Source organism: Centrocercus urophasianus, unplaced genomic scaffold (genome assembly GCF_019232065.1).
Source record: "Centrocercus urophasianus isolate 14NV4802_14NV808 unplaced genomic scaffold, USGS_Curo_1.0 seq_11, whole genome shotgun sequence".
Lineage (NCBI taxonomy): Eukaryota > Metazoa > Chordata > Aves > Galliformes > Phasianidae > Centrocercus > Centrocercus urophasianus.
The window spans coordinates 6829167-6841518 of record NW_024884253.1 but is presented as its reverse complement, the minus strand read 5'-3'; the positions used below and the strand labels follow the sequence as shown (position 1 = coordinate 6841518).

At 37.7% G+C, this 12352-nt stretch overlaps 2 protein-coding genes across 3 annotated transcripts in view; one reads left to right on the top strand and one right to left on the bottom strand.

Moving 5' to 3' along the window:
• Nucleotides 1-12352, top strand: part of TG (thyroglobulin) — a 139434-nt gene that overhangs the window by 77058 nt on the left and 50024 nt on the right. The window contains exon 41 of the mRNA XM_042833912.1: nt 815-1014. Coding sequence (XP_042689846.1) covers nt 815-1014 — 200 coding nt within the window. The remainder of the gene's footprint in view (nt 1-814; nt 1015-12352) is intronic.
• SLA (Src like adaptor) overlaps nt 5109-12352 on the bottom strand; it is a 20298-nt gene continuing 13054 nt past the window's right edge. For both annotated transcript variants that reach the window (XM_042837986.1, XM_042837995.1), the window contains 5 exons: nt 11760-11846; nt 10364-10467; nt 8931-9062; nt 7466-7598; nt 5109-6544 (listed from right to left, as the gene is read on the bottom strand). In XM_042837986.1, coding sequence (XP_042693920.1) covers nt 6325-6544; nt 7466-7598; nt 8931-9062; nt 10364-10467; nt 11760-11846 — 676 coding nt within the window. In that variant the 3' untranslated portion in view covers nt 5109-6324. The remainder of the gene's footprint in view (nt 6545-7465; nt 7599-8930; nt 9063-10363; nt 10468-11759; nt 11847-12352) is intronic.

Here is a 12352-nt window from a genome sequence, read left to right as displayed (position 1 = left end):
TTAGCATACTAACGTAGCAAGGCACATTGTGTGGCTGTAACATTTACATGGATTTCACTTCCTCTGGGGAGCTTTCAGGATGCTTGCAACAAGCTCTTAGAATTAGGTTTCTTAAAACAGTCCAGAGAGTATTTATTGCCATTGCTTCACTCTAGTGGCTTGACCTGATCAGCTGAAGCTATGGCTATAGGAAAAGTTTGTAATTTCCAGAGCCATATATTTAGTTATTTGCTGTACTTCTGAAAGGAGAATTACAGTGATGGCTGTTGTGCTGTGAGTATCTTTATGATCAGCAAGGCTATCAGTAATCTGGCCTCCACTACATTCTGTTCTGCTACTTAAACCAGCTGTGGTATCTCAGTACTTCATTACGGAAGGCATGCAGATATCTACTACACAGTGTATGCATTCAATCGCTCTTTGCCTGAGACAGGTCCACAGAGTGACAGCTTTTTATTCCACTGCCTGTTCATTTCCTTCCCTAGTTTCCAAGTTTGCTCTTTAAAAGTAGACTATTTGATCTTGGCAATGGAATAAACAGATAATTTCAGCTATGTTTCTATTCCTGGCTTTTCTTCCGTTGAATTTTTTCTAGTTTTGAATGTGGAGAATTTTAAATCATTAAAAATAAATGGCTCATTGTGAAATAAAATGAAGTAGATAGTGAATTATTAACCTTTTTTGGTAATGTGAATTGTTGATACCTGGGTTGTAGCAGTTAACAAAAATTCAAATGTTTTTAGTTGTTGGTTTTTTTTTTTCATTTTATTATTATTTTTTTTTTCCCAACTGATTTATTTATTTCCCACGACAGGCTCTTCTGAGGCAAGTGGAAATGCAGGCCTTTTGGATCAGCTGGCAGCTCTGAAGTGGGTGCAGCAGAACATTGGTAGCTTTGGTGGAGATCCAAGCCAGGTGACTGTAGGAGCTGATCGTGGTGGTGCAGACATTGCTAGCATTCACCTGCTGACAGAGGCAATCAATATGGGTCTCTTCAGGAGGGTGTTATTGATGGTAAGTCACATTCCTGCTGTTTCAGATTCATTTTGAAACAATTTTGTGACGTGTGTGTGGGTGCTGGTTTTATTTCATCCATGTCTTTTGCAGTACAAATATAACTGTTATTGCTGTAGTTATTTTTCTTCTCACCTGTGATTGCTATCTCCAGAGTTAGGTGTTTCACAAGGATGTACAAGAGATGTAATTTGGTGATTGATTTAGTCATACTAAGAATCTTTTTCTCGTCACTGTGGTTTTTTTGTGTTATATAAATAGTTTTCTTTCATAATTTATAAGGACAACAGGTTAGTTTCCATTCCATAAATACAGTTATTGATCAGCAGTTTTTAGACTCTAGAAATGATGAGCCAAACATCCGCATGTTTGAAGAATCCGGTCTTTATCTGATCTCGTGACAGATTAACAATTTCACTTAAAAGAAAATCAAGTTTCAAAGCCTCCAAAATCTGTTTGCTTGTCAGCTTGGATTTTTTTCGCCATCACCTCAGCTGTTCTCTGTGCTTACTGCCCTTCCTATGCTGAATTTCAGGACTTCAGGCCAGTTTTGTCAGCCTCAATACTACCACTGATCTTCACAGCCTCAAATAAGAGTACTGTGCTGTGAAATGAGGCTTAATCTTCAGTGGACTTTTATATGCTTGGAAATGTGTGCAGAGGAACTTAGCCCAGGAAACCTGGGGCCCAATTTATTAAAAGCTTGCCTTGAAAATAATGAAGTCTCTATTTGTTACTTGATTTCTCTTCTTTTTTTGCCAAAAAGTATAACTTGCCTTGTGCATCTCCATATCTCAGTAAGACCATTTTAATTGTATAACCCTAGCACAGAAGACAAGGGAAATTGTTGAAAATTACTGTTCACGAGCTGTATTTTTTTAAGGACGTTCTCAGATAATTCCTAACACAATTCACAGATTTTTACTCGTCTTTTGACACAGAAGGTAATTTGCCAGCAGAGTCCTCTTCTCCCACAATACAGTTCCATCCTACTCTTTCTCTGAAGTCAAACACACTTTTCTGAATCAGGATAGGATGTGGCCCTGTTGAGAGCTGTAACAGGATACAGTGCAATTTACCAGTTGAGCAACTGATGAAAGGGAAGTGAAAGTGCATCTTGGTTTATCGCTGTTGCTGGAGTCTGGTTCCACACTGCATCTTTTTGGTCTTTTATAAAATGAATATTGAACTGCTTGTTGAAATATTGAAAAGTGGATAATTGAAAAGTGGAAAACAGTGGAAAATGCAATGAGCACCAGATGTGTCAATTCTTCCCACTGATTTAATGTCTGTAACAGCAATTTTCTTCCCAAGACCATGAACACCTTACTTTTGCCCCAGCAAAAGCACGATAATTCATTTATTTCAAAATAGTATTGTGAAATACTTCATACAGTGCCATGGTGGACTTAATTTTAATTTTGTCAAAGCAAAAAATCAACATTAATAGCAGTGGCTCAAAGTTCTACTGCATCTTTTTTTTTTTTTTTTTTTTTTTTTTTTTGTAAAGTAGGTATGCAACATAAGACTTTTGATTTATTCAGATTTCTCTGATATATCTCCTGTAAAGGAATGTGTCTTGTTTTTTTCTATAAGATGACAAAATTTTCTAATTTCATTATAAAAAAAAGGAGCTGCACACAGACAACGAACCATGAAACTGATTATATATATAACAGATTTCCAGAGGGAAATCCCATTAAGCAGTAATATTTTTCTATGGGTGTGCAAAGTGCTTTTGAGTTTCCTCTGTCTGTCCTGTAATAGGTTTTGTTTTGAAGCAATTTGAAAACAGACTGTACAAAATCAATGCAAAACTGTCAGGATGACTCTTTCTTATAATTCATTTCACTAGTATGATATTAAAAAAATATATTAAATCTTAATGACTAGTGTTCTATTTTAAATCAAATTAAGTGCATTAATACTTTTTGATGTCATCTTTTGATTAATTGAGTTATATACCAATGCAATTTTATGTAAGAAGAGGTCTGTTGACTTAACTGTAGGACTTGGAAGCATTTGGAAGCATATGTCTTGTCTGAAAATAGGGAGAAGCTGCCTGATTCCCGAAGATCCATCTACTACCAGGCTCCAGTTAACACAGTCTTTTCCATTCACGTGCTCTCAATTCAGAGCTTCTGTCACCCTCTCACTTTATGTGTTATTTAAACCCAGCAGTTTCCCATGCCACATGCCATATTTAATCATATTACTTATAGATACATTAATGCGTGGCCAGGGCAGAAGCCCAGTCATCTGCCTGTAACTCCAGTTTAGATTACAGTTGCTGAAGCCATGGAGTGATGCCACTGTGTTTGTCATTGATTAAAAGTGGGTGACTAGAGACTTTCTTCTAACTTTCCAACCAGTTGCTGGCTGCAAGATTCCACTGTGCAGCCAGGAGGGTTTGGAATTGCCTGAAGCAGGGGAAAGCTGTGTATTTTTGGTGGCTTTTAGAAACAAACTAAAAGCGTGTCAGGATTGTGCTAAGTGACATTAGTCCTTTCTAGAGTAGGAGAGTAGAGAAACTTCAGGGTGCCTTCCATTTCTTTTTAATTATTAGTACACAGATGACTTACCTGCTAGGAAGATTCATCCAAGTTCCATCCTTCCTGCAACTTTACTCATGTATACCTCAAACCATAGTCTGGAGAGGAAGGTAACAAAAGTGTACTGTCCTAGCAGCCTGGAGATTGTTTTTTCCCCAACACTGTCTATCCTGTACAATGTGATCCTATAAATAGTCATCATGGAGAAATTGCAAATGTGCAACTAGACACATATCTAGGTTGTGTGCATAACACCAAGGATTACACAATTAATCTACTTACTTCTAGCCAGAAAATCTAGTTAATATCGATGGAGTGCTGCATCTAGTTTGGGGCCCACAGTATCAGAGAACTACTAGAGAGATTTCAGTTGAAAGGCCACAAAAATTATTAAGGGACTGGAGCATCTCTGCCAAGACAAGACACAATGGCCACAAACTGGAGCACAGGAGGTTCCTTCCGAACACAAGGAAGCACTTCTATGGGTGTCCCTGCTTGAGCAGGATTGGGCCAGATGGACCCAGAGGACCTTCCAACCTCAGCCATTCTGTGAGTTTCTGTGCCTGTCCTCATCAGAGCATGTCTTAGCCCTTTCTGCAGAGTGGAGACTGAAGTGTTTTCCAGGTTGCATGAATTCTTGGATTTCTTGTTGTGCTGTGTCAAAGATAACATCTAGACATATCACTGTAAGACTAGGTGCTTGTAATAGTTGTTTGCCAGCTTTTCAATCTTTTAAAGCAATACAAAGTAATTCCTGGGTGTTATTTTAATGAATGTGAGTCACAACTTAGAAATCTGTAATGCTCCCCAATATACATTTCACTGGTTACAATACAGTTGACACAATAAAAAAATAATATCACTATATTACTAACAGTAATGATGAGAATATATAAACATCTAAAGTACATGAGTTCATTTTGCTTTTTGTTCAAAGCTTTTATTCAAGGTTTATCAGCCAAACTACATTCACCTTTAAAGTTCTGAAGTATGTTTATGCTATTTTTTTCTCTGACTTTCTCTTGCTCTCTTTCTAGTGCAAATTATCTACTATAATATAGTAGATGCATATATAGATATAGTAGATGTATACTAGATATAGACTATAGTAGATATAGTATATGTTCCAAGAGATATTTACAGAGGAAATGCATTCAATTCCCTCTATCTCTAAACTCAAATCTGCACCCCGCTTCACACTCCCTCCAAAAAAAAGAACAAAGAAAAAAGAGTACAGCAGCGGATTAGATTGAAAAGATGCCCACTCAAGTACATAAATTGCAGCATCTTATGTCCCCAGATGTGACTACATAATTTACACAGTAAACACAAGTCAAGTTCCAAGGACCAGGTAATCTGATTGGATCATAGAGTGTCTTAGGTTGGAAGGGACCTCAAAGATCACCCAGTTCCAACTCCCTGCTGTAGGCAGGATTGCCATCCACCAGCTCAGGCTGCCCAGGGCCCCACTCAACCTGGCCCTGAGTGCCTTCAGGAATGGGGCATCTACAGCGTCTCTGGGTAGCCTGTGCCAGTGCCTCACCATCCTCGGAATAAAGAATTTTTTCCTAATATCTAAACTAAATCTACCATCTTTTATTTTAAATCCATTCCCCCTTGATCTGTCACTATCAGGCTTCATTTTAATTTGGCAAGGGTACATACACATTGAAAAATTCTCTAGTCTGTGATATTTAAAACAACCCAGTTGCTTTATGAAATTGTAAAGCAATTTTACATAATACTTCAGACAAGACGTTCAGAAAACTTTTCAACATCCACTGTTTCTGATTTTTTCTATTAGTTTAATTATTTAAAAGCTGATATTAATATAAATATTATACATAAATATGGTGTGCCTTCAGGAGATGAGGTTCAAGTTCTGTCCTTTACTCAAAGGTCACTCCTTTGCCAGCCTACCTTTGCAGTTAGGCATTATATTACAATATTTTACTTTTCATTTTAAAAAACACCCACTTGGTTCTCTGATGAATATCCACTGGATTAAGAGTAGTTAGGTTCTGCTTTTGGATATGCCTGTTCTTCCATATCAGGCCTTAGCAAGAACTTCTCATTGAGTTAAGCCTGGTCTTCGTTTTGTGATCTTTCAGTGACACTACAGGCCATTGCACCCAAGTGAATTAAAAGCCTCTTGGAAAGTCAATGACGTTATTTTTTTTTTCCCCGAAGGTAGAATTAACAGATGTGTACAGTCAATATAACGAGGTGTCTCTTGGATGACAATTACTTGATATTTTCTTGGAGGCTTTCCAACTCACCGGTAATGACGAGTATGTACGGAGAGTAAAAAAGGCTCTTTCTCTCAGAGTAGGCAGATTCTGTAAACATGATTTTCAGCCTTGTGGAGAGTAAGACTAGACTAAGACTTTAATTTACAGTCTCAAGCTGCAGTTAGTCTTTTCATATCCAGTCACCTTTGTATAATGGTGGGCATCATCCTTACTGAAGAATCCTCTGCCTCACTTAATTCTTGGCTTAGGGTGCCTCAGTTTATCTTGTTAGTGAGCAGTTTCTAATTTCAGGTGCACACAGCACAATTCCAGAATATGGCATGAGATAGTACCCTCACAAAGGTCTGTGGTTAAGCTTCAGATGAGGAAATGCAGAAGCACAGTCAGAGTTTTATCACCAGCTGGTGTGCATTGTCTCTCAGCTGTTGAAGTACTGCAGGACCACAGGATGGTCTGCAATTTTTTCTAAGCACTCAGCTTCCATTTTTCCCTTTGCTGTCTCAGAGTCAGTCTTCATAATATGTAGGTGGCAAGTGAAGGGTACTCTTATGCTTGCTCCCTGTGTATATAAGAGACTGTGCTTTCTTCTTTCTGGCACTCACAAAAGAAGAGCTGTCATCCCCTGTCAAGGAAAGGTAGGAAGCAATGCTTTCCCTCAGGCCATAGCTGAGACAGGAGTCATCTATTGCTGCCAGTGTGCCTTCCGTATCTCCAGTTATCTCCATCCTTTAAAAAAATGAAGTGTTGTTACCATTCCAACTACTTAAACTGAGTCTAGTATCAACAGTCATTAAGCCAAACAATGTTAATTTTATTTCACAAAAAAATTCCATCTTATTAATCACCAAATGTTTCTGTCTTGTAGTGATTTTCTATGACAGTACAACAGTAGTATCTTTTTTTGAGCATTTTAAAAGGAAATAATCTCCCTATACATTCTCTCCTTATCTGTAAGAAAAAAGGTGGGCTTCAATACAGCACAAAATTGTCTTGTATTTGTAAGCAAATGAAAGTACTTTGTGAAGGAAGGGTATTGTTGGAAAGTTTATCCCTGAGAAATAAGAGGCAGTTTTGTTTATGAAGGTGGTTGCTTCTCCAGCTTCTGAAACCCAGCCTACTTTCTCTATGTGCAGTCAAGGCATTCAAAATCTTATGGACCTTCAGCTGGACTATATATTGAATGAGAGGAAACAGGATCCAAGATTTAAGCTGGGACAGTGTGTACACTATACTTGTGTACATCGCTTTGTGGTGACTGCCGTGAACAAGGTGTAACCATTTCTGATTACAGGGGCTCATATGCTACTAGCAGTGGGCCTGAGCATGGGTTATGCCCTGTCTCTTACTTCTTCCCCCATGGCAGAGAGGGCTCATGAGTCCCAGTGGACATATGCAACTGTGCTGCTGGCTGGGTAGAAGAAATGATTTAATGCTGTAACTATATTTTTGCAGGTTAAAGTACTAAGATTAGCAGTTAGAGAGCTGGACATCTAGTTCTCCTGGGTTCACATGCTGTCAGCAGCTTAGAAGATTTAAAACTAGCCTCAGGAGAAGCAAATGGCTGTTTCTCCTGTATTGTAAGTGAGAGTACATGTAAGACTGGAAAAATGATTTGTTATTTGTGGCAGCTTGTGTTGCTTGTGGTACCTGTGAATGCTTCTCCAGTTGAAGTTTTTATTCCGCATCACCACAGGAGGAACTTGATTCATTACGCTGTGGTTGTTAGTGCACTGGGTAAGGCAGGGTGTTGTAAGGACACAGCAGAGACCATCAGCAACTTCTGAAGACGGGAATGAAGACACATGAAGTTAATCCATCACTGTTTTCTCAGCAAGGACACAATGACACAGGCTTATCTTCTTTTCCTTGTATGTTTGCTTTTTAATTTATCAAGGGGTATGTTTCCCATAGTATGAGTGAGGAACTAAGAAATAGAGAAAGTGATTTTCCAAAAATCTAGAAGGAATTTTATGGCAGATCAGAGACTTAAAGCCAAGTTTCCTGAGTCTCTAGTGAGTTCTGCTTTTGCTTTCCATCCTCTCAGCCATGCAAACTTAGTAAAAAATAGATACAAGACACAACCACTCAGACTGGATTGTGTTTGCACCTATTCTGCTTGGAATGACTCAAGATTTGCATGTTCATATTGCATTCAGATAGCTTTCACCTCTTTTTTTTTTTCTCCATTGCCTCCTCTTTGCTCCCCTACAAACAAGGCATATGTTCTTTGTCATTGATAATGTTGATGTTTTAGACCTCTGAGCTTTATTTCAGCAAAGCCTATCTGTACTTATCTTGAATTCTTGGGTTGATTTCAGTTGCACTGTTAGGGATAACCTGTTTTTCTTCAGAGTGAGATACTAAAATATCTCATGTAGGGGGCAAGGAGAAGAGCTAAATTGCATTATGTCCACTCTTAGTTTATAACTCAAGTTGTTATAATTATTTTTCAGAATGTTTGGGTTTGATTGTTTTCTTCTTTCTAAACAGGGAAAGATGCCAGATAACTAAAATGTAAAGAAAAATATTACCCTGTTTAAATTCTCACTCACGTATATCATTGGACTTGAATGTTTTGAAAGTGAGGTGTTTTTTTTTCCAGTTTATCAGAATACCCTTTTTCATTTACCCATGAAATATGCAAATACTGTGGCTTTATACTTCGTACCCGTTACTAATTAAAGCCCAGAACCTGTCATTTTCTTGTAACTTTTATGCAACTATTTTATTTCAATTCTCCTTTCTCTTTCACTTTAAAACTTATTTTAATGCACCATAACTGCAGTCACTTAATTGTGCTGCTTGTCATGTCATCTCTTCAACACAGGTTAAATTGCCATAAATCTGGAAAATTGTGGTTAAAGCAGGTTCTGTATCTGTATCTTGTTGTGTTCTCAGGTTGATTTCCATTGTACTGTCAGCAGTAGCTAACTTATCTTCAGGATCAAAAATAAGGTGGAAGATATAAACCAATCATTTTTCTGCTAGTTGTTCTGTGGTAGCAGTTTCAAGTCTTGGACATAGGGAAAACCTCTTGTTCTGGACCTTTGATACAGAGTTTTACAGTTGCTAGTGGAAAATAGGTTTATTCTGCTGTTGCTATTGTATTTACCTGAGTAGTGATTCACAAGGTCTTCGAGGCACTGAAAGGTTTGCCGTGGAGAGATGTAATACCAGTTATTTGGAAGGCGGAAGATCCTGTAATGTTTCACCTCCCTGTGCCGCACTGACAAGGAATATAATCCTGGAGAAACAAGAGGACTGATTACAATTTCGAGTCCTAATTCTGCAGGGATAGCTGAGACCCCAACGGTAGAGTGTTTGAAAAGGTCCCACAAAGTTTTTATAAAACTGATTGTCTGTCCTAATTTTCTTTAAGTATAACAAATAGAATAAAGTGTCCAGAATTCAGGACTTGGATTTTGATTGATTCTAAATTTCTGATGTGTTTTTCTTTTACATTTACTGATGAAGTATTTTTTGAATTGATGTAAGGGAAACAGGCCTTCGCAGAAGTTGTTTGCCTTTCCCTGAACACAAGGACCAGACTCATTTGCTGGGCTCCTGATTTTGATCACCTGGTTTAATTAGCTTCCAGCAATGCAGTAGCTAGTACCTGTTAATGTGGTCCTGGCAGGAGATTACAACTGGATTTTTCTGTTTGTTTAAAACTATTATGTTGCATTTAGTTCATATGGACTTAACATATATCCTGAATTTCTTTGAAATTTGTGTTGGTGTTGCATGAAACTAATTCACTTGTGGTATACAAGTGGTCAGAACTGATGATTTAGTGTTCCTTTCTAACTGTACTATTATTAAATTTGGGTGTGTTTCAGTGCTTTATAAAAGTGGAAGACATCACAGTGGACAATGGGAGATGTATTCCCATTGAAAAAAATAGTGAAATGTGAACATTATAATTCCTATATACCAACACAGTTAAAATTCTGTTGGCTTATGCTGAAAATTGATATATTAGCAAAGAAAAAGTGTGATGAGAGGTGGGAAATCAAGTTAATAAATTTCTTAGGAAGATGGAATAGTTTCAAGTCAGTAGTTTAGAAAAACGAATGGAATAATGGTGAAGAAAATGAAGACATAATTTTTGGGAATTATATGAAAGAGCTACCTGCTTACACGGGGAACCTTATTATCCATCATCCTTTCTGCTTTGTATGTATTTTATGACTTCCTCAGCCACTTGTTTGTAGACCAGGGCAAAGCTACAACATTTCCTCTGCTCGAAAATTCTCACTGCCTAATAAGTTTTACATGTGACCAAAGTGAATAATAATGTTTAAACAACTGTGTCTTGTTTATGCTGGTGCCTGTGGGACCTTCCAAGGCCATGGTTAACCTTGTTTTCAGCACTGTTCAGTGTAGGTGACCAGTGAGGACTGGAATGCTGCACTGGGTGCCTTTTTCTTCTCATTACATACATTTTCAGGTTTTGAGGTTATCTACATGGAGCGGGATAGGGAGAGAATTAAGGCTTGTTAAACTATTCATGCCTGAGATCAAAGGGAAAAAAATATTCCTCACCTTTCCTAGTCTCACTCTCTCTGATCATGAAGGAGCCGACCTTGGTGTTGGGGAGCTGTAGAAGTTCCTCTGCTTTCTCTCTCCCCAGCCCTTCAAATAGCCAGCTGTGAAGGATGAAAAAACAAATTCTGAAATTTGGACACCAGTGAAACAGAGCAGCATGTGGTCGTGAAAGTAGAGCATTAGCCAGGAAAGTGACTGCAAAAACAACTGCAGTTATTCTCTAAACTACATCCAGGCATATTTTTCAGTTTATGGAGAAAATCTTGTTCTCCATTTTCACACACTGAGTTAAAATAGCTTTTGTGAGATGAAGAGAAGAACAAAGAAGTCTTGGACTTACTAGGGCAAACAAAACTTTTCAAGCTACCATTATCTGGATTCCCAAGGACATATCCATGTGGCATTTGAGATGCTTTAGTTAGTCCCTCCTTCTCTGTTTAAGCAACTTTTGTTAACACAGATTGCATTTTACTGTACAGGGAATACACCCCAAATGAAATGATTCACCTTACGCTAGGGAACAGTCCAGTCTTTTAGATTAATTGCTTTTTTGAATAAGGGAAAGCGTCATCACCAATTCTCCTGATAACCTGACACAGTATTTTTCTACAGTTAGTCAGTAATGATACAGCTGAGCTTGCTGTACTAGTGTAGGAGTCACTGGTACTTTAAAGTAATGTTATTCTTATGTGTTTGATCCTGTCTTGGGGAAACTTCAAACATGGTAATGGAAAGTGCCTGTCTGTGCCTCACATTTTGAAAAGCATCTCTGTTTCAAGAGGGTATAGAAGATATTAAAATTTAAGCACTTGCATAAATCCCAATTAAGTTCATAGTTCGTATGCTTAAGATTAAACAGGTGTTAAAACACTTTTTCTAGAAAAACCTTAAGTGTATGCTTCAATGTTTTCTTCCTGACTGTTGTCTAGGGCAACAAGAGAGCTCTGAATATTCCTTAGCTGTTTCATTGAATGACTTATTCGTCTTTCTTATTTGTTTGTGGGTTGTTTGTTTTTGTTTTTTTTCGTGAACTAATAGGACTTCCATTTTACTCTTTGTGAAAAGTTATTTCTCAACCAGATCACTTTCTTGAGATCTTAGAATTAAAGATCAGTCCTCACAATAGAAGTATTTTAATTATCTCATGTGAAATCAAAAGTTTTTTGACCCTTGCAATTATTTAAAACTGTTTTTCATTTGAAAATATTCTAAACTTAGATGTCAATTGATGTCAGATTTCAAGAGAACTGAGGAATTATATCAGGATATCAATAAATAAAATTTCTTTCTAGTTATTCTTGATGTTGTTAATTATGACACTGAATAACTTTAATCAGTGTAGTAAATGTACAAAAATTAGTGTTGAGTTGTTATGTGAAATGCATTTACTTACCCGTGATAAACCTTTGCTACATATTTCCCTGGAATGTAATTTTCTCGTCCTGTTGTAAGTGAATGGACTCTCCACCAGCCTCCTTCACTGCGTGAAAGCAAGACAAGGGATATTTTCAGATACATTTTCAGAGCTTGTCCTCCTTTTAGAAATGAGGTAAGATGTACAGGCTAGCCTATAACCTTCTGTGTTCTTGAATTCTCACACTCAGAAATGGACCCAAGTTTGCTTCATTTAGAGCAGTTTCTTTGAGATTAAATTTGGACACAGAAATAAGCTGCATTTTTTCCATCTCAATTGCGTAAGTAATAAAACATTTTTTCTGTAGTTAAAAGAAGAAGGGTAAATATGCAGTGGTTAAACCATGCTGTGCTCTGTCTTCCCACAGCTAGACTTCTCGTGGTATCCAAGACACTCAGCTTATGGCTGAGCATGCTGTGTCTAGACAGCCTTGTAGTTCCTCCTGCAGCATTAGGGAAGAGAAGCTCAGCATATGGTCTCTGTCTGCAATGAAACAAGTTTTCAATCTAACAGAACTGCTTCATGGTTTGTTCTTTCTCTTTTCTTCCATGAATTGCTCCAAAAGGCTTCCC